The sequence below is a fragment of the Rhinolophus sinicus genome, chromosome 14 (assembly GCF_057876585.1).
Source record: "Rhinolophus sinicus isolate RSI-liver-muscle chromosome 14, RSI-T2T, whole genome shotgun sequence".
Classification (NCBI taxonomy): Eukaryota; Metazoa; Chordata; class Mammalia; order Chiroptera; family Rhinolophidae; genus Rhinolophus; species Rhinolophus sinicus.
The window spans coordinates 62670631-62696451 of NC_142514.1; the positions used below are offsets into that span (position 1 = coordinate 62670631).

At 35.0% G+C, this 25821-nt stretch overlaps 1 protein-coding gene across 2 annotated transcripts in view; it reads right to left on the reverse strand.

Moving 5' to 3' along the window:
* Nucleotides 1-22221: 22221 nt before the first annotated feature.
* Nucleotides 22222-25821, reverse strand: part of TTLL7 (tubulin tyrosine ligase like 7) — a 120444-nt gene continuing 116844 nt past the window's right edge. Inside the window, exon 21 of one of the 2 annotated variants that reach the window (XM_074335041.2) lies at nucleotides 22222-24518. In XM_074335041.2, the coding sequence (XP_074191142.1) occupies nucleotides 24398-24518 (121 nt within the window). In that variant the 3' untranslated portion in view covers nucleotides 22222-24397. The remainder of the gene's footprint in view (nucleotides 24519-25821) is intronic. The other variant, XM_074335042.2, reaches the window with a different exon arrangement.

Here is a 25821-nt window from a genome sequence, read left to right on the forward strand (position 1 = left end):
TCTGGGTTCCAGGCATAGACCCATTAGACATACAGATTGGCTCATCCACCCCTGTCTGTAGGCTGGGAAATCTGAACCTCTCCATGCTCTGCCTATGAGTAGCTCTCAAGCAGTTGAGATGCAGTGTTGGTTTCTATTAGTCACTGTATGACTACATAAGAATCAATAGATGTGTAACCAGTTTATTAAAAGGGCTGAACATAATGATTACAAACAGGAAGCAGCTGTATTTTCTTCCTACCATTGCCATGCAACATGTTAGATTCCCCTTTCCCATACCTTAATGGCATTTCAGGCACCTTGTATAACTTTCCGGTCATTTTCAAAAACAACAGCAAAAAGTCAGTCTTATTTCAGTAATTATGACTCACTTCCAAGTAGTAATAGGTTCCGTTAAATTGGAAACTTTAATTTCACATCTCATTCAAAGTTTCTCCCCGGCTCTCTCCACACACACACACACACACACACACACACACACACACACACACACAGTCCTATCAAAGCAGCTGGAGTCTGGTTACCTCCAACACGTACTTACTTTATAGAAAATTCATATTTGCATGACATGAAGTGATGGGAGCAGAGGCTTGCCTTAATACCTCCCCTTTTCCCTGCACAGGTGGGTCTATAAGCCCCACAAAATCTTGATAAACCCATCACTCAATAATGAATAGCCTTCTTTGTCTCCAGATCAGCCTTGTTAGAAGAGGAATGAAAGGAGAGACAGAAAAGAAACAGCCAATGCTCAGTGTTTTATTTTTAAAGTAGATTTGTGAAACTGATAACAGAGACAAAGTGTGAAAGCTACAGCTTTTCCTTGCAAGAACCAGGTTATTTTTCAAGAAAAAAAGTTTTGTTTTGTTTTTGTTTTTTTAACTCAAAAAGCGCAGTTTGGGGAATTGGGCAAGGAATAAAAAGGCAAAGCACTGAAGGAGCTCTGGACATAAAGTTTATGCCATAAACACTAATTAGAACGAGCACAAGAGAGCTGGGTTACTGCACTCCAGAGGAGATAAAGATTTCAGAGGGCTGGAAGAGGGAAGACGATAATGACGGAGAATGTGGCTAGGGGAGAGGTCAATGAGAACCAGGATGGGGGCCTGAGTCTGGAGGGAAAACAGTGCACCCAGAAACTGCCCAGGCTTTGCCAGAACAAAAGCCACATGTTCCAGCACTATGGAGGCATAAAAAGCCATCTCAGTGTGCTACGTCCATTCTAAGAGCATCCAATGGACCACTGCACATCACTTGCGCTGAGACATTCCATCAGCTGTGCTTTCTATTACCATTCATGGGGAACTTACTACCTGAGCAGTCTACTGATCACCTGGTGATCGTGCTTACATGTTCAGCCCCAGGTGAATCATCCTTTGTGGACAATCTGCATCCACTGAATGACTGTCTAGAAGCTCCAGACACTTGAAAGTCCCCAACACATGTCCTGCAGTCTTTCTTAGGGTAGTAGTATCATTGTGGGAAGAGAGGCCAGCAGCCCCCAGCTCCTATACTCTGGTTGTACTGAGTGATTACTCACCCAATGCCTCTTGCAGCCCCCCAGGCTACACCACACATAGGTTATTTCTCTTTGGATAACATCTAAAATTACCAAGGCTTACCTAGAGAAAAGCATACTAACAACAAAAGTTACACCTGACAATTTGGAAAAGGCAGAATAAAGCAAGACAAGTTTCCATCTTACTTGCAACAAGTTATTCAAAGTATCTATCAAACCCCCTTCCTCAACTTGAACATGTGGGAAAATGGGCTTTCCTGGGCTGCTGGGCTTCAAACCAATTTCCCCTTCGGTTTCCTATATTAAGAGCAGTATAAAAAGAATACTTTATTCTTTACTAGAACCTATAAGTTATGTCAGAGAGTTTCCTTGCCTTATCAAAAATAAATACATAAATAAATAAGAAGACAGAGAATATGTAGACATTTTATGGCTGTGAGGAATTCCAGAGTCAAATCAACATAAGAATTTAGAGCCCCTATATACTGAATTTGGTAATATACAGTTTCCAAATTTAAATACCTAAAATTCACCATGTCATAGAAAACATCACTGTGCATTCCACACTTCTCTAGATATTTACAAGCAAGTATTTCATTCAGCCTTAGAGAAATTTTCCAGAAGGTCTTTTGAAATGTATTTGTATTGATTACTTCAGAAACTATCAAAATGCTGACCTCAACAATTCCAAGTCACAACTCCTTTCCATTGCTGTCCAATTCAATAGACTAAAGCATAGGTGGAAAACCTTCAATATTCAGTTAATCTCTTATAGTCCTTGAGGAGTGACTGCAGTTTTTATATTCTATTCATGCCTATAGTTACAAAGTACTTTTGTAGGCTACAAGATGAGATATTATTCAACAAAAAATTGTTTTCTCTTTTTTTTCAACATTTCAACAAACATTTACTAAGACTCTACATTGGTGTGCTAGAAGCTGAAGACACAAAGATAAATGAGAAATAAACCTTGCCTTTAGGGAGTCGTAATCTCTTTTATTTAGTGTATTTATAAGGTGTTGTCTTTTTTTTCTATTCAATTTATCTACATAAATGGGATGTGCATGTTAAACTTTGCATTCATACTTGTGTCACTGTGTTTGAGGGGAAATCTGATGCTCTCTCCCTCTCTTTGTAGCTCTTCATGTGAATGCCAGAAGTCTATATTTCTTTTTCTGGTTCTCTCTTTCCCTCCACTTCAAATTTTTTCACATTCCTTTTTTCTTCATAATTTAAGTAGAAGTGTATTTTATTTGTTATATTTGTTAGATTTTTATGTTCCCTGGTCTTAAATCTTAATTGTTTTACACTTAAATTTTTTCTCTATTATTTATGTAGCCCTTGTAAGATTTTCTCCTTTTACATGTCAGCAGAACTTGATGGAAAGCAAGTTCTCTACCTTCTAAGCTGACAGCTTCAAGGTTTTCCCCAAAACAGATTCTTAGATTTTATCCCAAAACAGATTCTTATGAGCTACAGTAATAATAAAACCCATAAATAATAGAGGGATGATTACATTCATTTTTTCATTTCTGCTCATTGTCTGATAGCAAAAGTTTCACTCTATGATTTTCATTAGGCTTGACCCGATTTCTTTTATGTTCATAGTATGTGGGCCAGGATAAAGTGATTTGAGAGGGAAAAAAAAATACCCTTAAAGGAAATCAGGAAATGGGCAGATTATGAGTATGAAGGAAAAAATCTGTAATGCCTGAAAAATAACATATGAACAAACCTGGATCAATCGCCATTTTACTTTATTTCATACCCCTATATAATTACCTCCCCAGTACAAAATTAAATCACGTTTTACAAGTATATTAATTGCACCCTACTTTATGAGACTCCAATAAGCTAAAACCAGTCAGATTATTCACCTTATTCATTCTTATTTTGGGACTCTGTATTATTAAGCCTTAGCCTAAAGTCCTATCTCGAAGTGCTGAGTGAATATATTGTCAGCTGGTTTTTCCTGAAAACTTCGCCTCCCTCCAATCTACTTTATGAACTCCCAGCCGTGGCTGTAGATTGCTGAAGCTCCACAACGCGTCTGAGTTCTCTCTGCAGTGACCTGCGGTCCTTTGTTCTGACAGCTGCCTTCTGTCTATGTCGTGTGATGGGAGAATTTTAAAGCTCTTTTCTCACATGCCTGCATTTGGACTTGAAACTAAAAATTGATTGTGCCACTTACACTGCTACCTAGAGCATCTGTGCAGTTCAGACGTTCCCCGCCCTCTGCTTACCTCCACAATCATCCTTGCTGACTTCATGCTCATCTCGCATAGTGGGACTGAAGGAATTCAGTCGAAATTTTCAGAATACATTTTCTGTGTCTCAAAATCTGATAGGTGTTTAGAGATACAAAATGAAAAGACAGGACATTTGTTTTAACTAATTAACACAGGATTTAATAAGAGAAAAAATATGAATAATCACACAAAAAAGTTTCGAGGCAAATTTAGAGATACATATAAGCCTTAACATAAAGAGCAGGTTGTTAATAGTGAGGACGATAGGGGCAAATAGAGATTTTGACAGATTTCAGATAAAGGGAATAGCATTTTACAAAAGGAAAAGCCAGCAGGTAAACAGCAGAGCTTCTGCCAAGAATTGCATGAAGCAAATGTTACAAATAAGCAGAGAGGCTCAGAGAGGTTATGTAAAAGTTGTAAGATGACAAAACTACAATTAGATTTAGGAGTAATACTCAGGTCTGACTCTAGAATCCATGCTCCTCTCCACTCTACTGTCTCACAACAGAATACAATTCACTGTACATATTACACATATATAAAAACATGAGATGCTTTCTCAGTTCCATGTCAGTAATTGTGCTTCCTATAATACCAGGGGTGCCAAAAAATGTATACAAGTTGACATTTTGGTCAACGTTGCTCAAACAGTAGTTCACCACAATCAGAAGTGTCTGGACGCTAATTACAAGAGGTGCTCAAGTGGTCTGTAACCACTTGAGCACCTCTTGTAATTGCACAAGTCAAACATGACTGTATTCATCTTTTGTTATAGGTATATATTGAGTATTATAATTTTAATACAATTTTCCTTTCTTAAAATGTGTGTACATTTTTTTTTGACACCCTCTGTATGTTCAACCTATTTTAAACTGGCTCCCTTACCCCTTGCTCTATTGAAACTGTTCTTGTGAAGATCAGAAACAGCCCCATGTTCACCAGTCTACCTCTCTTCTCATCTTACTCAATGTCTCGGCGGCTTTCAACTACCTTGAAATAATTTCTCCTCTTGCCTCCTATGACCCATCATACCCCTGGTTTTCCTCAGACCTTAGGGGCTGCTCTATTTCAGTCTCCCTTGCTACATTCTCATCTCCTTCACCACCTCTAATGCAAGAGTACTCACTGTGCGTCTTTCTACTCTCCATCTTTCTACTCTCTATGTACCTTCTCTTTCATACCTCATCTCAACAGTGTTAAACATCAGCAATCCTGAAGGTCAGACGGACAGAGGAGGGGCTAAAAGTACAGACTTGGGAGCTAGGCTTCCTGGATTCTAATACCAGTTCCACTAACTAAACTAAGCCAGGTGATTTGGGGTTAGTTGCTTAACCTCTCCGTGCCTCACTTCTCTCATTTGAAAACGGAGACAATAGATATTTTAATATACAACAACCTTCCCAACACCTCCACTTGAGCATCAAATTGAATATGTCCAAACTGAATTCTGTATTCTCCAACCCCTTACAAACCTGTTTCTCCCCACATCAATAAACAGCATCATCACACATGCAGATGCTCACGTCAAAAACACCTAAAAACATCCTTGATTCTTTCCCTTTACTGATGCCCAACACCGTCAAGTCCATCTGTTCTACCTCCCAAATATATTCTAAACCTCCACCTTCGTTTCCTCTTTTCCACCCTAATCAAAGCTACCATCATCTCTTGGACAATGTTATTAGCCTCCAACTGACCATCTTACATTCACTCTTGCTACCCTACAATCTATTTTCCATATAGGAGTAAGAACTATCTTTCTTAAAAGGTATGGCTACACATCAATCCTCTGCTTAAAACCTTCAGTGACTTTCCACTGAAATTAAAATCCAGACTCCACACTATGGTCACGAAAGTGCTGTGTGAATAGCTCCTTCCTTTCCATCCTTATCTGTACCATCCTCCCCGACCCAATCCATGCCAGCCATGCTGACATGTTCCTTAAACACACCATCTTGTACTATTCCGGGACCTTTAAACTTCAGTGGAATATTCTTCCACTGGCAGAGATATTTTACCACTAGATCTCTAGTACTTATAGGAGTTCCTGGAACATAGTATGTGCTCAGTAAATACCTGTTTGGTTGCTTGATCAATTGACTGATGGGTCGTTTAAAGACTGTAAGTCAAGATTTTTACCATTAAATTTTCATTTTAAATCCTTTAGGTGAGCTTTCTGTGTAAAGGAATCCTAAAGTGAAATATTTTTACATGTGTAGAACAATTTCTAAGTTGCATTTTTTAAATTGGGATATTGCAGTTATAAATACAAACATACATACACACACACACACACACACACACACACACACATATCTAGGGATAATTCTTTTTATAAAAGTAGGTAGCTCATTGAATAAAGTTTGTTATATTTGTTACATTCTGAAGTAACTTTGACGAGTTTAGAATTAGACCCAGGGTTTTAGATATAATTACTGTTTTCTGAAAACTAGGTATGAAAGGACAAGAGTAGAACCAGACCTCAAGGGTACAATGACCCAAGGCAATGCCTCTTTGTGGCATTAACATTCCGAACACGCCTGTCAACATCCCTAACAGCAAGCTACAGAAACCGTGCAAATATTTACACAGAATTTTTTTAATCCACAAGCTTCTTCCTATAAAGACGTCTAAAAATAAATCTTTTAAAAATAAGGCTTTAGATGTACTTTAAATTTTTTTCTGAATTTTCTTGAATTTGACATCACATGAAAATAACTTTCCTAAAAGCACAGAACTAATGCATTTATTTGTAGCCATGACCTTTTTTTTTTTCCCCTTTTTATTCCCTTGCCCTGGTAAATGCTCCCCCAGAGGTTGACAAGTATCTAAAGATCCATAAAACATGAGTTTAATAAGTATAATAAATCATTTGTCACTGGCATTTTTAAGATTTGGCCTTATCGAGTTTTAACTGATATGTTTTGCAGGTATTCCTGCTGTTATATGGAAGCAATATAAGTTTAATATTTAGTTACTGCAACCTAAAGACATTATATTTTACTGAAGTATGAAAACCTTGAGAGGAAATAGTGACCCTAAAATAAAGGCAAGACATTAAGTCACAAAATCCAGCAAAATTTCTAATTAAAGTTAATCATAATTAATTCTTTAAAAGTTCAAAATTTATTAGTGAAATCTTCATACTTCCATTTTATGGTCAAGTGTCAATTGTTGATATTGAGAGTTGCTATGATGTTTAATAATACTAAAATCTTCCTAAAGAATATTTCCAGACATACCAGTTCTCTAAAGTTGGATATTATGTATCTTAATTATTTTTAAACAATATAAAAATTAAAATTCCACTACTCACACATTTAAAACTCTTGCAATTGTACTTAACCTCATTATACCAGATGAAGAAAATGTATCCTATTGAAAGCTATTTTTGACACAAAAAACAATGTCAGTATTCAGAAACCCATAAACATAGATGACAAGTGAAATCCTAAAGAAGAAACATATTGTGCATAAAAAGTATCTGAAGACAAAAATATTATCTCTATAGAATGCATCATCAATTGCCATAACCCTCACTAATCACTGTACCTCATCCATCAAGTCCAGAGGCAGGTAAAGTAATAGGTTCCTAAGTAAAGCATGGACATAACACTATCACTTACAATGTAAAATGGCCACTTATATGTATTTCTTGTAAAGTGTGGTTATGTTGCTCTCTCTTGGTGAAAAAGTAGTACTGTTCAAATTGATTGCTACAGGTTTTTTAACTTTTTTTTTTTTTAAAGATTTTCTTGTTAAAAGAAAGTCTGTTTTGATACAGCATTTTCAGTGCCATTTGCACAAATTAAAGTGCTAATTGCTAACCTTAGAACAGCTAGAGCTACTTTAAATAATTCTGAATTTCTAAATTGATGTGAATTAAAAGCCAGTTGGAGCACACATTCAAATGTTTTCATTTATGGACTCCCAGGAAATTTTGTTTTATGATAAACAAAGTACCAAAGAAAATGAATAAGAGGACACTAACTACATAAAGAATTCAGTTTTGAAACCTGATTCACTGAAAGAAGGTGAAAATATTTACAGTCTCCTAAGTGCTCTACCCCTTTACATTTTTGCAGAAACAAATTACAATCTATCTGAAGAGAAAATTAACTGAATACACATAAGTAGTAATAAAAGTCCAAATGTTTAAAAAAAATAAAAAAACTTGTGTGATTACCAATTTTAAAATCAGAACCAGTAGTTTGCTGGGGCTAATTGGTAGCAGCTTGCTAGCGCTGATTATGCACATAACTTCCCAACTCCTTGCTCAGTGACATAATTTTGATAGCTGAATCTGTCATGATGGGAGTATTTACCCTACAGAAATTGGCAGACTCTATAAATCAGGGTTTTGTTCTGCTTGCTGAGCACACACACTGTGTGTGTGTGTATGGGTATGTGTTTGGGGGACTGGTTGCTAAACATTTACCAGCACACCACTAGAAATGCCACAGAGCATGGCAAAAATAAGACCTTTCCCATGATCAGCGAATTGATATACATATAAATATATATATACATATAAATACATATATATATACACACATATATATAAAACAAATTTTTATAATTGTGACAAATATATAAATACTGAATAAAGGACTTCTCATGGGAAGTTATTATATAATAAACTTTATATAAGTGAAAATACGACTGAAATTAATGTAGTATCTTTAAACAAAAGTGTATCATTCCCACTCTCTTTAATCTACTTATAAATCAAACAATATATAGAATTTTATGGTCAGAATAAAAATTGTTCACAATTAGCATTTCTTTGTTTTCTCTCCTCCAAATCAAGAATCTTTTCAGACACTCCAGCCTAAGTTTTAACCAGTTCTTTACGCAAATAGAGCTCAGTAATTTGGGGCAAATTTTTAACTAATCAAACTACCATACTCAAAGTGAATGTTTTGTGTGCTTTTGTATTTTAAATATGAGACTGAATAAAGTGGATGTTTAATCATGAATGATGATTAAAAGATGTAAGCAAGTTTGACCAAAACTTGAAAATGATGTTCCAGAAGCCAAGCCCCCCCCCCCCCCCCCCCCCCCGCCCCTTGCCGTGTGTTCATTGAGTTACAATCACCTTTGGAATACAAGCCTCCGGGACTTTTCAGTCTTCCCTTCTCTTGGAAGACTTGCCCATAAGTTTACAGAAATAACCTCAGGAAAAAACTGTTATGGTATTTAAAACCTTAAAGCAGGACCTCACATCTAGAAGATATGAAAACAACCTATAAAGCGTCCCAGTTTTCTGCAGTTCACATATGTCAAAGGCCCTGAAATGAACTCATAATGCATGGTCTGGTAGTTTAGGTTTGCATTAGGTACAGCTCACTGTGTGGGGAGGATTATCAAGGGAAAGTTTGATTGATTATTATTCCAGTTCTGCTTATGCCTCCAGGATCAACGTGAAGATGTTATACCTCAAGGTAACTATTTTATTGAAAAACATATAATATTTATTAATGATCACATATAAATAATAGAAAGAGACTGAGTGATAGTTCAGTTAAATAACTCAAACAATGTCACTAACAGTGACAGCACAACTGAGCAATTGATAAACAGTACCAAACATCAAGGACAAACACAGAGCCTTTTAAATTAATTTTCCCATGTATTTCCTCATAATGAAAACTAATAACAAAAGTATATATTTAGATGAAAAGATGTGAAAGGAGATATAATGCTTAAGGCAGCAAGAGTTCTCTCTTATTATGAAAACCTCAGAATACAAAGTGGTATGAGACTGTTTCTAATATTGCTCAGAGGCCAGGAAGATCATCATATCAGTAAATAGCCAGAATTATCACACTGCAAAGAACAATCAATGAGAATGCAATTTTCAACATTACAAATCTTTTAACTTGAAGAGATATGAGAATCAGTTTTAAATACAACCTAGAATCAGAACCTATTGTAAAAACTATATAATAAAAATAACATTTTAAAAACAGTACCAAGTCAATAAGGTTTTTATTTAATAAAATAGAAACCTGACCTCCAGAGAAAATCCAAAATGGCAGAGTAGATAAACACTGTGCAGGCTTCCTTCCATGAACACATTAAAATTGCAACTAAATTATAGAAGAATCAACCTAGAGAAACAGCTAAAGACTGGCTGAACAGAAATTTTATAACTAAAGATATAAAGAAGCCACGTCGAGACCGGTAAAAGAGGCAGGAATACACAACGGGCTGGCCTCAAATCTCTCAACTGTATGGCAGTTGAGAACCAGGAGGGATATCTCAGCTGCAGAGGTTCCCCACAAAAGAGCGAAGGACCCCAGGCCCACACCACTGTCACCAGCCCACAGTACTGGTACCAAGAAGAGGAGCTCCCACAATATCTGGCTGTGAAAAGCAATGGGGATTCCCACCATATGTGTGAAATTCAAGGCTGGAAGAAACCCAGACGGCCTCTTAAAGGGCCCACACACAGCCCCACTCACTTACAGGCACTTACCTTGGGCTCCAGTGGAAGAAGAGTGATTCACGAGGCATTGGAGACATATAGAGGGGTGACTGAGGTGTTGGAGGGAAGACTGGAGGACAGTCAGCATTTTCCTTGTGTGAGGACCTTCTCCTGTGCAGCCAGGTGGTGGGCGCCCTATTTCCTGTGTTGAGCCCGCCCCCACAGGCCAACACCAGGTTCTGATTGGCCTGGTGAACTCCACAGCTCCACTGTGTTGACTCACTGAGACCCCGCCCTACCCAATTCTCCCAATGCTGGAGGTACTTTCTCAACAAGCAGCCAACCCCACTGACATTGAATTATTTCTATGAGGACTATCAGAGTCCACAGGCTCCATGCAGGCACCAACTGGTCTTGGTGCTCTGAGACTTTTGCTGAGTAGTTTCAGGTTCAGCAGTGGCACCAAACCAGAATTTACATTAACCCAGTGACCACAACTCTTCCCATTCTAGTGACTCCCTTAGACCTTGCTTCACCCGATTCGTGTACCACATAACGCTTTATCAGTGGCTGAACCTTTGGGGAGCTGGCAGGTGACAACAGTCATTGGAGTGTTCTAGCTTTTTGCAGAGCCACCCCAGGCCAAGTACTGGTGGACACCGTCCTCGGTTTGCAGCGTGGCCTCTCCCACATGTCTCTGACTTTAGCACAGGTAAACAACCACGAATCACTTTGTAGCTGCTACAGGTAGTCCCCAGCAAGTCACAGATAGAGTAGGTGACCTGTGCATGCACTGGAGACCCTCCCAAAAGGCCCAGAACCAACATACTTGGAGTTTGGCTTCAGAGCACCACCCAATTAGCCCCACACATGGCATACACAAAGGGCAGTCTCAACAGGCACCAGAGCTTGCTAGGGTGAATCCCACTTAGTGGGATAAGCCTGATGCACAGCAACCTATAAGGTGTGGACATGGCCAAACCCCACAGCCAATCAGTCTAAGGGTCACTCCCAAACACTGATGTACCAATAGCAATCAAGGCTCAATTACAATAGGAGAGCACACACAACCCACCAAAGGGATACTCCTGTAGCACCTGAAGCAGGTGACCAGGAGACTGTGCCAGGGTCCCAAAGGGCACGTACTACATAAGGCCCCCTGGCCAAGACTGAGAGACATAGCACATCTACCTAATATATAGAAATAGAGAGGCAGCCAAAATGAGGAAACAAAGAAATGTATCCCAAATGAAAGAACAGGAAAAAAAAAACCAGAAAAAGAAATAACCAAAATGGAGACAAACAACCTACCAGAGACAGAGTTAAAAAAAATGATTATAAGGTTGCTCAAGAAACTTAGTGAGAACTTCAACAAAGAGATAGCAAGTATTAAAAAGGACATAGAAACCATAAAAAAAGAACCAGTCAGAAGTGAATTCAATAACTGAAATGAAGAATACACTAGAAAGAATCACCAGCTGACTAGACAAAGTAGAGGATCAAATCAATGATTTAGAAGACCAGGTAGCACAAAACACTCAATTGGAATAGCAAAATAAAATTTAAAAAATCCAAAAAAAAAAAAAAAAATGAGGATAGTTTCAGAGACCTCTGGGACAATATCAAGCATAACAACATTCATATCAGAAGAAGATAGAAACAAGGAATTGAGAACCTGTTTGAAGAAATAATGATTGAAAACTTTCCTAACCTGGTAAAGAAAATAGACATATAAGCCCAGGAAGCACAGAGTCCCAAATAAGATGAACCCAAATAGGTCCACACCAAGACATATTATAATTAGAATGGCAAAGGTGAAAGACAGAGAGAGAATCCTAAAAGCAGCAAGAGAAAGGCAACTAGTAACTTATAAGGGAGCTCCCATAAGATTGTCAGGTGATTCCTCAACAAAAACTTTGTAGGCCAGAAGGGATTGGCACAAAATATTCATTGTGATGAAAAGCCAATATCTACATCCAAGATTACTCTACCCAGCAAGACTATCATTTAAAATTGAAGGACAGATACAGAAGTTCCCAGATAAGAAAAAGCTAAAGGAGTTCATTATCATCAAACCAGTATTACAAGGAATCTTGAGGGACTTATTTAAGACCAAAAAAAAAAAAAAAAAAAAAAAAGATCAAAATTAAAAATAATAAAGTGGCAATAGCTACATATCAATCAACAATTACTCTCAACACAAATGGATTAACTGTTCTAATCAAAAGACATAGGTGGGTTGAATAGATAAGAAAACAAAACACATATGATGCCAACAAGAGACTCACTTCAGATTGAAAGACACACACAGACTGAAAGTAAAGGGATGAAAAAAAGTTATTTCATGAAAATGAAAACAAATAAAATAAACAAAAAAGCTGAGGTAGCAATACTTATACCAGACAAAACAGACTTTAAAACAAAAGCTATAACAAGATACAAATAAAGACCCTGTAATCCCACTTTGGGGTATGTTATCTGAAGAAACCCAAAACTCTACTTTGAGGGGGACATGTGCATCCATATGTTCATTGCAGTGTTGTTTACAATAGCCAAGATGTGGAGGTATCTTGGCATCAATGGAAGAATGGATAAAGAGGAGTTGGTACATACATACAGTAGAATATTGCTCAGCCATGGAAGGGAATGGATTCTTGCCATCTGAGCCATCATGGATGGACCTGGAAGGTACTGTGCTGAATGGAGTGTCAGACAGAGAAGGACAGATGCAATGTGATTTTGCTTACATATGGAATCTAAAGAACAAAACAAACTAACAAAAAAAATTCATAGTTACAGAAAACATTTTGATGGTCGCCAGATGGGAGTGGGGTTGGGGATGTGGATGAATAAAGGGAAAGGGATTAAGAAGCATAAATTGGTTGTTACAAAGTAGTTATGGGGATGTATGTAGGGTATAGCATAAGGAATACAGTCAATAATATTGTAATAACTATGTATGGTGTCAGATGGGTACTAGATTTGTTAGGGTGATAGAAGGGAGGGGGTTGGGAATAGAGTAAAAAAGGTGAAGGGATTAAGCACAAATTGGTAGTTACCAAACAATCATGGAGATGTAAAATAAGGCATAGGGAATATAGTCACTGATATGATAATAACTATGTATGGTGTCAGGTGGGTACTAAGCCAGATAGGGGATCGCTCCTTAAATTATATAAATGTCTAACCTCTATGCTGTACACCTGAAATTAATATAAAATAACATTGAAAATCAACTGTAATTGAAAAATTTTAAATGGGGAGAAATGGTAAAGGGAAATGAGAGGTTCAAATTTCCAGGCGTGAAACAAGCAATCATGGGACTATAATGTTCATCATAGGGAATATAGTCACTAGCATTGTGATACAACACTGCAGTGTCAGATTGTTGCTGGACGTATCATAGTGATCACTTCTTTGGGTATAGAAGTGTTGAACAATTATTGTGTGCCCTTGAAACTAATGTAATATTGTATGTTAGCTGTATTTTAAATAAAAGCTTTTAAAAAAGAAAACCACCTGACCTGCTGTACAGTTATTCTGAAGGTTCTCTGATAAGGAATGAAAATGAGACTTCATCTCACCATGACTTCAAAAATGCACAAATCAATCTTCATAACCACTGTATCAGTACTATCATTATTATCCCCATTTTACAGATAAGGACAATGGGAAACAAGGTATTAAGGAATTAATTAAGGAATTAATCAAGGAATTACCCAAGGTTATACCATTAGCAAGTGGTGGAACTTGGATTTAAACCTTGACAATTTAGCTCTTGAGTCCAGGCTCTTACCAGCTATTACACACCTCTCATCATTTGGATTAAATATAAAACTATAGAAAATTCAGTTCTTTGTAGAGAAAAAGTTTATCTTAACCTGTTCTTTGTCTCTTTCTACTCTATGCTCCTATTTATAGTCTACAATATTAGAGACACAATTCTGCTTTCTGTTAAGCAAATTATTCATTATACATGGTGCTCATGATGCCCCTAAGGGTCATTCCGTCTGGGAACCACAGCTAAGCCCTCACCTTATATAGAGGTGTTCAATGTTAACAGTAATAGAACATTTTATAGAATTCCTTACATATACCTCTGTTATTTAGCCTTGGTACATTTTATTATAATTATTTGTTTAGATGATGTTTTCCTGTACTAGAATTTGAGATTATGGGAAGTGAGGATGTTATTTTATTACTAATTCATTTCTCTGGTATCTAGCTCTGTTCTTAACACACAGCCAATACTCAGTACATATTTGTCAAAATGAAATTACATGCCATAGGCAAGGAAAGCAGCCTTGAAAGGAACAACACGACCATTTTTATACTAAATAAAAATTTTCATAACAATTTAAAAAGTTTTAGACAATTCCTTGAGTTATCCCCTTCATTCCTCATACAAAATAGGTTTAAAAGTCTGAAGGATTCTTCCTCAGATATGTCTCCTGAATCTGGATTATCTCCACCCAACCTAAATTTAGGCCTTCATCCTAACCTCTCTGCACACCAGTCAGTGTCCTAACTACTTTCCTTGTGGCCACGAACCACTCCAAGGCCAGTCTTCCTCCCTCCTCCATGAGGCCAACACCATAAAATGCAGGCCTCCAACTCCTCATCACCCATATTGAAAATGTTCATTGATTCCCCTGTGTAAAGGGAAAAATCCAAACTCTTAAGCATTGCATCTAAAACTTTTGCAATTTGGTCCCAACTTACATTTTCATGCCTTCAACACCCCAATCCATGTTGAGCCATGCTGGACTTTACTGTTCCCTGAGTTAAGTCCTCTCACCTCTAATATCCCGTGTCTGGAACCCACTTATTTGCTGTGGAAATCTTGCTCACATATTAAGACCCAACTCAACTGCTCTCTTGTGACACTCTCCCGTTTTTCTACACAGGATACTCGATTTCTGCTATCCTCTCACAAACCCCCCATCATTCCATTGTACCATTTGTCTGCATTAGTATTATCTAGTAGTGATTATGTATCTCTCCACCTAGAATATGAATTCTTTATACACCAGAGCAGAGTTTAGCAGTACTTGGCAGGTAGTATTCCTAGTGGGGTTTTTTTGAGGGGGTGGGGGAGTGGGGTGCAAACAACATTCATCAAGCCATGTTGAGCAAAACTAGAAGTAACCAATTAAAAGCTTTTATTATGATTTTTCTCGATACCTTCTTGTTTCAGAAAAGGCATGTGGATGGTAACTCTATGATGTTTATACTTAGCATTTTTTTTAAGAACAAATACTTAAAAGACTGTTCTTTATATATTGCAAAATGGTCCCTTCTACTCAATGTCTATTCAAAGATTTCAATGGTTAGAACTTTTTGGATTCAACCACTGCATTGTCCTCTTGCTCAAAATCGACATGTTACAAGAGGCATGAGATAGACAGCAAGACCAGAAAATGTGTGATGGGAGGAACTGGAGGATGCCCCAGAATGCCATATTGGCTTTGGAAGCACTCAGTCCTAAAATGTATTGAGGGTTGTGTTTCTCTGAGGATGGTGGAGAAAGGCATTGTGTGGAAATAAAAATAAGAACAATAAACATTTATTTAGAAGTACTTGCCAGGCTCAGAACTTCACATAGAACATACCAATTAATTTCCTCACAACAATACAGGGCAAGACCTACATGAAGAAACTGAGGCTAAGAGTCATTTTCCCCTGAGGCACTGGAGATTGAAACCTACGACATCTGGCATCTGAGGCCACTCTTTTAACCGCCATCTTTCTTTATTGAGAATAACAAAATCTAGGAGTTTTATTTCATTTTATCTAAAATTCCTAGCTATGTGAATAAACTTTAACTTACTTTGTGATCTTGAGACTGAATTTAGTGTACACAAAGTTTTTGTTGAAACAGATGAACATCTGGTGATATGTTTCCTTAGTGCCATTCTTACAGAACCTGAAGCCCAATGAATGATACCTGACCAGACTTAGAATCACAAAGTAGAGTCTTCTGATCATCTGAGATATTGTTATATATGAGGAAATCACAATATTACAGAAACGATTGATTCCTATTTTTCTCACAACAAAACTCTCATGTAGACAAAGTTGATCCTTATTTTTAGGAAACAAAGACCCTGTCCCACACACGTAATTCATAGCAGAACTAGGATCAGAACCTACACCACCTGCTTCCTAGTCCATCGTATTTTCTATTACCGTAGGAAAGCAAACAATAAAATAGATGGAAGACAATAAGGAAAATAATGGAGACTCCAATCTTTGTAAAAAACTTCATTTTATTTTCCCAAAGCCTTGGGATTACTTGGCAAGGTGTTATGGTGCTATGGAGTCTATTATTAATTTATTTTTGAGGATTATTTTTCTTTTTAATTTTAGCCATTCTATTGGGTGTTTAGTACTATCTCACTGTGGTTTTATTTTTTTCAATTATAATTCACATTCAACATTATGTTAGTTTCAGTTGTATAGCATAGTAGTAAGACATTTATATAACTTAAGAAGTAATCCCTTCAATATGTCTAGTACCCACCTGACACCATATATAATATTATTGACTATATCACCTATGCTGTATTTTACATCCCTGTGACTATTTTGTAACTGGCAATTTGTACTTCTTAATCCCTTCAACTTTTTCACCCTTCCCCCTAACCCCCTACCATTTGGCAACCATCAGTTTGTTCTCTGTATCTATGAGTTTTGCTTGTTCATTTCTTTATACACACACACACACACACACACACACACACACACACATATATTTTTTCAGTAAATGTGTCATGGCAACAAGTCTATTGCTTCAGTTTGCGAAGAGTCAAAAACATAATGGAATTAGCTAAATTTGTTTATTTTAAAAAATACTTCCAATTTCTTCCCCAGATTTGAGTTGTTTGTTTGTACTTTTCACATTACGATGTAGAACACTTACTGAACAAATACGAACTAGAGCTAAAATGATATTAGATTTTGATGATCTATTTTTAGCCTACGGACTAAATAATTTTCTGAATTCACATTTTCATCATTTTAATGAAAATGAGGTAAAATGCTGAATGGTATTTTCTTAGATTGTATAAAGATTTATATACTCTAGAATGGCTTATATACTCTAGATTTTTCACATACATTGTGTCATATATTTTCCCCTAAATCAGAGATACTATAAACATGCAGATATATAAATGTTTTTACTGCTAACCAGCATACTGCAGGTTTAAAAAAAATTTATTATGTTTCTTGACCTTCTAAAAGTTATCTTATTCTAACACTAGTAACAGTATAATGGAACAGAGCTCAGATAAATTTATATAGTTTTTTCATTATCCTTGAAAGTTTTTGTCACAATAGTGTCAATTACTACTTAAAGGGTTTATGTCCACTTACACCTGTTCTTAGTACAAGATACGGAATTTGCTTATTTTCACCGTATGTTTCTATTATTATATCAAATACTGAAGACTGCCTTGCTCTAGTTATCAAAATGGTGCCATTTCTGTACAAATTAGACACTGCTTTCTAAGCCAAATTTCAGTATTTTTGATAACTATAGGAAATACCGTAGTTTAGTTTAGGCCACTACAGTACCACTCAGTAAATAATTCCCTAAATATACTAAATAGTAGTGTATCTACTATCTCTTCTAAAGGAGATTAATTTGGCAATACTTCACATGGGACAAAACAGAATTGAGTGTGACAAAACTTTCTATGACTTCAAAAGTATATAATATACCGCTTAAGAAAAACTTAGGTACAGAAAAAAAGTTTGACTCAATAAACTGTCGCTCACAAATAATACAACAAACTTTTAATAATTTCCAGCTTTGAAGGAAGCTTGTCAGCCACAAACAGGCCTTTTTGTTTGTATGACAAAATACTTTCAGATGGCCAGTAGTATTTCTAGATATGTTGTGTGCTATACAAAGCTCTTATCATCTGCTGATGGGTGATGTTAGACTTTCATTAAAGACAAATTTTTATCATGTTAGACACAATAAATCATTCATATCTTTTCATAAGGGCTTGGACCACATTCTTAAGCAATATATATTACTTTGCACATCACATATGTTACCACTGTCTCACGTAGCTCGTGTTTACCATTAAGGTTATTTATCTGTGGGCATCATTCCTGGGCCAAGACATTCCCTGTTGAAACTCTGGCTCAAATATTCCTCTGGAAATTATCAAATTCTCAAGTGACAAGTGCAAGTAAATTCTTGCACTAGATTTGTCAGTGTTCGTAATTATACCATTGGTATATATTTGATAAATGATTAAGTAAGTGCCTTGACCACTTTATTAGTAAATGAATTGTTTTAATTTGATGGTTTCCAAAATTTGGTCAATAAAGACTAGCCCTGGGAGACGCATTTCAATAAAAGGTGCCACAGTGAAATTAGTTTAGGAACTGATGCACATTCTAGCCCCTTGCTGGAGACTCTATGCATGTTAAGATACTAAAGTCTCGGAGAGGTCCTGAAAGTAGAGAAACACACTCCAATTTTTACACCTCAAGTTTTCCAAATTTACTTCACCATGGGGCATTGTTGTCACCATATTCTATACATACATGAATAATCATTAAGAGATAACTGTCTCCAAATTAAAGATCTATAATCTTACTTTCTACAAAAGAGCTAAATGTTAATTTTGTTTTCATGGACTATATGAAGTTTTCTGGCAGTTGAAATTATTTGGGGAGGATTTATTTTATAATTTAAAGATTCTGTCATTTAATTGAATGAAATTTATGTATATCTACATAGATATATATACACACACACATATATATATGTTACAAATTATTTGATGAAATAGGGAGATACCAATCTTTATCTGTCACTGAAAAAGATTCAAAAATTCAACTTTTTAAGCTTTCATACAATACTTTAACTTCATAAAAACAACACATTTAAAGATACATATTTAAAAGTCAACATTTATACCATTTGGCTGTCAATTCCAAAAAGGAAGGCACACATGCATTAATGCTCCTACCACACAATAGGATTTTTATCCAAAGTGTTTCCTTACTAAATTTCTAATTCCTTCATATATAATCATCTTAAAGAACAATGGTATGAACGGCAATAAGACTGGAATATGCTTCTCACTGAGGTTTAGTATGATGTTTTAACAAAGATAAAATTATAAATTCCTGAAAAAAATGAACTTCATAGCTGAGAGGCTGACATAATTCTGTTCAGATGAGTAATACTGTTGTAATCAATTATGCTAAAAAGATATAAAAATGTCAATTCTAAAGTTTAGAAAAGCGTGTCTTCCAGCTACACTGAGAGAGAAATTTACACCCATTTTGTTTACTTGACCCGACTCTAATAGCAGGTAATGTTATCCCCCCAGTGCTATTGCTGTCTGTATAGCAGAAAATTACTGTGAAAATACATTTCATCCCCCTGAATGCTTAACTGAGAGCCAAGCTCTTTTTACTACTAAAAACTGTGTGTTTGTGTGTGTGTGTGTGCGCGCGTAAAACAGAAATAACCATTTGATGACATATTGTAGCTTTTTTATGTTAAACATCCTTTATTATAGTAACATATCTGAGTAATTGAAATAACTTCACCATACAGATATCACATGCTAAAGCATGACAATGTCATACTAATTACACATTGTGTTGACATTTCAAGCATATTTTCTGTAACAACATTTGCATTCATATACAGGTGGTAAAGCACATCGGGATCATTTGAGCCATGATTCATGGTAGCAAAAGTATTGCTTTCAAGCTAATCTTCAAACCCAGAATCTTCAGCAAATCGATTAATATTCGATGCTTGTAGCAAGTACAGTAGTTATTGTATGAACCACCTCAAGACCAAGAACTGTTGCTGTTAGCCTTTGAAAGAGAAATATCAGCATTATCTGATGATTTTTGTAAGGTAAGTCTTCTTACTAATTTAGAAAATATTAGTATATGGAATGACAATTTTACCAGTAGATTTCAAGTTAGTAAGTGGGGATAAAATAAAAGATTGATGTTCTTAGATAATACAGCCCAGTTAATGCAGAATGTGTTACCTGAATAATTTTCCTTCACTATACCATATGCCCCTTTAGGACAAGGCAAAGGAAAAAAGGAAAAATAAAAACACCAAGAAAAAGGGCAGCAATCTCAAAAAGTGCAATAAGTTTCTATATACCAATTTTTGGTTGCAAGACTGTTATTTGTAGCCATACACCTCAGTTCATATGAATCCACACAATGCTTTTTAGGCATAGAGACTTCAACCTGATTTTTAAAAATCTCAGCAGACCAACTGAACTAGATCCAATGACACACTATCTAACTTTTGTTGTTGCTGAGGCAAAAATAAGGCAAGATTTCTTTTTTTTTTCACTTTGTGCATGCAAAGGTCAAAACTTCAAAGAGAACCTAAAGTTTTAAAAAAGAAGAAAAGGAAGGGTAGGAGGGAAGGAGGGAGGGAGGAAGGAAGGAAAGGAGGAAGGAAGGGAAGTGTAAGGAATAAAATTTTGATCATGAATATATTTCTATAACTTTAATTTATTCATAAGTAATATTCACCCAAAATATTTAGATAACTAATTCAGTCTTTGAAAAGTTAAATTTCTCAATTTAAAGAGGAAAGCAATCTTGAAAAATCACTAAGTCACTGAAACACACTAATTGTAGTTACACTTTTCATTGTTTAACCCTTAGAATCCAGTTAACTAAGACTCAAAATGTAAATCAGCAATAGAGAATAGAACAGAAAATTATTTTCTGTCATTCTTCTAGAGATATTTGCTACTATTTTTAAAAGAATATACATTTAAGAATGAATTGGTGCTTTATAGAAAACTAGAAATAATAGCATTTAAGCAACTATAAATTTTTTGGTACTTTTGAAAAGGTCAAGTGGTATGTATGTTTAGATTTAACAAGAATTTTTAAGCAAAATGGCTTTGGTATGTTAAAGAAAGTATTTGGATTAATTTATATTAAAACATCTAAAATTTCCAGTTAGATAAAATTCTATAATCATATACTTTTCAAATTAAAAAGTGAATTAGGATAAAATATTTTCCTTGATGTCTAGAAGCCACTGAAATCTAGCTATGTATAAATGTTAGATGAAAAGAAGGTTGGGGTTTTTGTTTGAGTTTGGTTCATTTTAGGTTTTAGGGAGGAGGAATTAGTAGAAACCTTCTGTGTATTTAGACCTACAAAAAATTAGTATAGACCTTTGCATTTTATAGACAACCAGGGCTATCCAACTACATTCTATGCAGAGCTTACTATTGCCATTTCCACATTTGAGCCTATTGTAACTTCATTTTTCTACATACAAGGTAAGTGAAATGCTAGTAAAATTAAATGTGTTGCTAGTAAAAATAATCATAGTAAGAATCACAGTATTTCCTTCAACAGATTACAAATGGCAACTAGTCTACAATGCTGGATTATTAGAGTGAAAATGAATCTGCAATCTCATACTATGTTCATAGATAATGATTTCAAACAAAAAGGTTGCTTTTATGTAATTCTGGAAATCATTCCAATCATACACATTTCTAGGAAGCATGCCAATCTTAGATTTACAGAATGATCAAGGACTTTTTTTATAACAGAATGAAAATATGCTTTCATCATAAGTAAACCAAATTCCATATTAAAAACTCTTCATAAGCTTGAATAGCATCTGGAGTTTTTCAGATAAAGTTATTTTCTCTCCTAGAAGAAAGAGTCAGACCCGTACTATCACTTATACTGATATGTTTTAACTCCATGAATAAAAACATCTATAATAAAAACTAAGGAATATTTAATACCTGTATAACATTTCTATGGCGTCTAGAAACTTCCATGCTTTATCACCGCATCTTCTCTTCTTAGTTTCTCATTAGGGAAAAGCACTACAGCAACCATAGACTATATATAGTATATATAAATAACGAGCACATGGCTTTATTCACAAACTCCATCATATCAAACTAGATCAGTATAAATAGGCAAATGTGGGCAATAAAATTCTAGTGCTCAAGAAAAGGCAGACAAGTAGCTAGAGAAATAAAATTTTTTAATCAATTAGTTGGGCAGTTTCATACATTTAAATTTACTCTTGGATTTAAAAATATTTTGTGTTTTTTTTGTTTGTTTGTTTGTTTGTTTTTTCCTGGGGGAGAGGGCTCATCTACATGTTGGACATTCTTCTTTTTGTCTTAAAAAAAAATTTTACTCTTGCATAACTAAGGACAGAAGTTCCAAACCACCCTCTCTAGCAAATTAAATAACCATTTTTATTTAAATTAATGCATGTGAGTGGCCAACAAACTGTTGATATCACACACCAGACACTTGAAATTGTGTCTCATTCATGGACAAACTCTGAATTTAAAAGAAAAATGACTGAAAATACTCCATGAAAATGCCTACTTACTGATTATTCTTATAATGATTTTGTAATATCCCAGTGTTTGTATTATTTATTCTAAAAAATCTATAACATACTTAAGAATTCACAAAATGGAGTCATAAACACTAAGTTACACCATAATTTACTTCATCCTGACTTTTTTTTTCTCTCTCTTTTGCCACAAAGACAATAAATTCTTCTTTGGGATACATCTAGCAAGAAAAATTATCAATTGGGATTTGGATGTTAAGTAAGTCATAAAGAACCAAGTAGCTATCAATAATTTAGGTAATAACCTATTTTAGCCTAAGACAGTCTCAGAATATGGCTTTAAAAGCAAAGTATATCTAACTTACAACTTTGGGTTGCCAATTATCCAGCTTGTTAATTAAACCAGGCCAGTTTGCCTCTCTCAGTTCTTCTGCTTTGGGGCCATTTCTTGATTTACTGGAAATAGCTTTTCATACAATGAAAGGAGATAAAACATTCATGAATTTTGTAAATAATTAAAATAATTATCATCTGTGAGAAAATAAATCTTTTGGGAGAAGTTTAAACAAACTTCTAAAAGGTGAATATTGCAATTTCTAAGGATTTCCATGTCAATGATAGTGATGTTAATATTTTCATGGAAAACTGAAAGCTCACTCACTGTTTTTGAAACTGTAAGCAAGAAAAGGAAGTGAACTGCTATGAAACTTATGCATAATAACTTTGAACAAAAAGGAACTTCACACTGTATTTTGATTTAAAAAATTGTCAAGAGTGCATCATGACTAATAATACCTAGTAATCAAAATCTCCTATTTGCAATAATTTAGATGGTTTTCTATGGTGCAATGCGAGACTCTATATTAGCCTTTGCAATATAAGTTGGTCTCAACATTGAAAAACTTACAAAATAACTGTGACACATTATCCTATAACACTGAAATGAGTTTGAAATGTCAACTCTTCTACTTCTGAGAAACAGAATAAATTGTATTTGACCATAAGTACCCATGGAGATATACTTTCCAAATACAAGTGAGTGATATCAGATACAAAAATTATTTGAAAAGATTTTGTCATATCATCATTTTTTGTTTCTTTATGTGACTCACGGTGAAAAGAAAAAGAAAAGCTAGTTTATGTTTTATTGTTAACCAACTGGATTGTCTTCCATTTTAGACCATAATATGATCTTACTAGATCCTTACTGAAAATGTACGTTACAATAAGTAGCTATAGTTCCAAAATGAGGAATAAAAATATTGAAGAATCAGGTTGGGATTTTTATAGTACTTTACAGTGTGCTACAGTAATGCTAAACCCGTTTTATACTTAATGCTATCATCCAGCAACATCAGGCTTCTAATTTTTCTTTCATTTTAAATGGCTTCTATACATAAGAGAAATTCATACGGCATTATACTATTAATGCTTTTTCAAGTCAAAAGATGTATCTAGAAAATAATTTAACACTGTAATGGGATCTTCAGATCAATTCTGTTTTATATACTCTGCAGCAAAAATAACATTTCTAGTAGGAAGGTATTAATTATAAACCTAGCAAATTCTAGACATTCATATTTGTGTAAACAATATTAACATGGTTTATTACATTTCCAGAAGGGTTAAGTCTTATATCCAGTTTTCTACTAATTCTTCTTTCATATATTATAATAAATATACATGTTGAGTGCATGTGTGTATATATTTTCACACATATATATGTCATATATACATAAAACAGCACTTAATGGTCGCTTTCTTTGCATGTTTAAATTAGGGGGGAAATTAATTGCTATTATGCATAACCCATGGCGAGCTTCCCTTCTGTTTCATAAATGGCCATATCGGGGTGTAAACAAAACATTGGAGCGAGTCATTCCAGGTGCATTGTATTTCAAGTTGTAGGTTGGTGTTCTCATGAAGAATTGTGTACTCCCTGGTAGTAAATACCTAAAAATAATAAACAATTAGACTTTTACAAGAAAATTGTATTAACATCCATTACTAGCATATTATGTGGCTAATAATTTATATATCCTTCATGAGGAATGATACTATAAAAACAATGTAATCATTTGTTGCTTTCAGTTTTATATCCCACATATCAGTGAAATTATATTGTTCTTGATTTTTTCTGTGTGACTTATTTCACTTGCTTAGCATAATAATCTCAAGATCCATCCATGTTGTCGCAAATGGCACTATTTCATCTTTTTCATGATAGAGTAGTATTCCATTGTGTATATATACACCACATCTTCTTTACCCAGTCACCCCAATAAATTTTAATTAAAGAAAAATGCAATCCATATAAAAAGATTTCCTCTCCCAGATTGAGGTGGGGGAGTGGGAAAGGGTCATAAAGCCTCACCCAAAAGGCTGAACATAGAAGCAACATATGATTTTAGTATCCCAAGACATCCCATAAAGAGCCATTGTACTTACATGCTGGAAAACTGTTTATGTAGCTCATGTTAATTTGGAATTCATCATTAATCTTTGTAAATAATGTGTGTCAAATATTATTTGACAGAAAAAGCTAGTCAAATATTTTTTAAAAACATATGGCATGAGAATGTGGCTAGCCACATTACCAGTAAGTGTTTTATTCAAGGCTGTTGGAACCACTAATTATAATTTAATACGTCATCGATGTACTATGATTATGGGTAATCTTAAAGAAAAAGTTAAAGATTACTATTCATAACTAGATTATAAATCTAACAGTCTTAGACAACAGTGCATGTGATTACAGAAAACCAAAAACAATCACAATTACAGGTCATACGCAACCCTTGCTGACAAATGTGTTTCTGTTTCTAAATACACAAATTTTCCAGATTTTAGGACAATAAAGTATATAAGCTATATGTAACATCTCCATCAGGGCCTTGGGACAGCACCCTGTAAACAAAACATTAATATTGCTATAGCAAAATGTATAAACGTTCACAATAAATCAGATAAAGACTATAAATAACTTCATGTCAATTCAAGTCAGATTTGCCAATACATCGGTTACTTTTTTTCAGTTTTCAGAGATTTGAGATTAAGAATTGCAAGTAATAATTCAAAAAATAATAATAATTGCAAATAAAAATGTGCACCTGTAAACTCTCTTTTCCTCTGGAAAAACTTTGATTAGCATTAGGCCATCTCAATCTATATGTCTAGAGAGAAATGATCTAGGAAATCCACATGAGCAAATGCAAATAAACATTACTATTAAAAGTCTAAGTCCTGGTAATGAGAA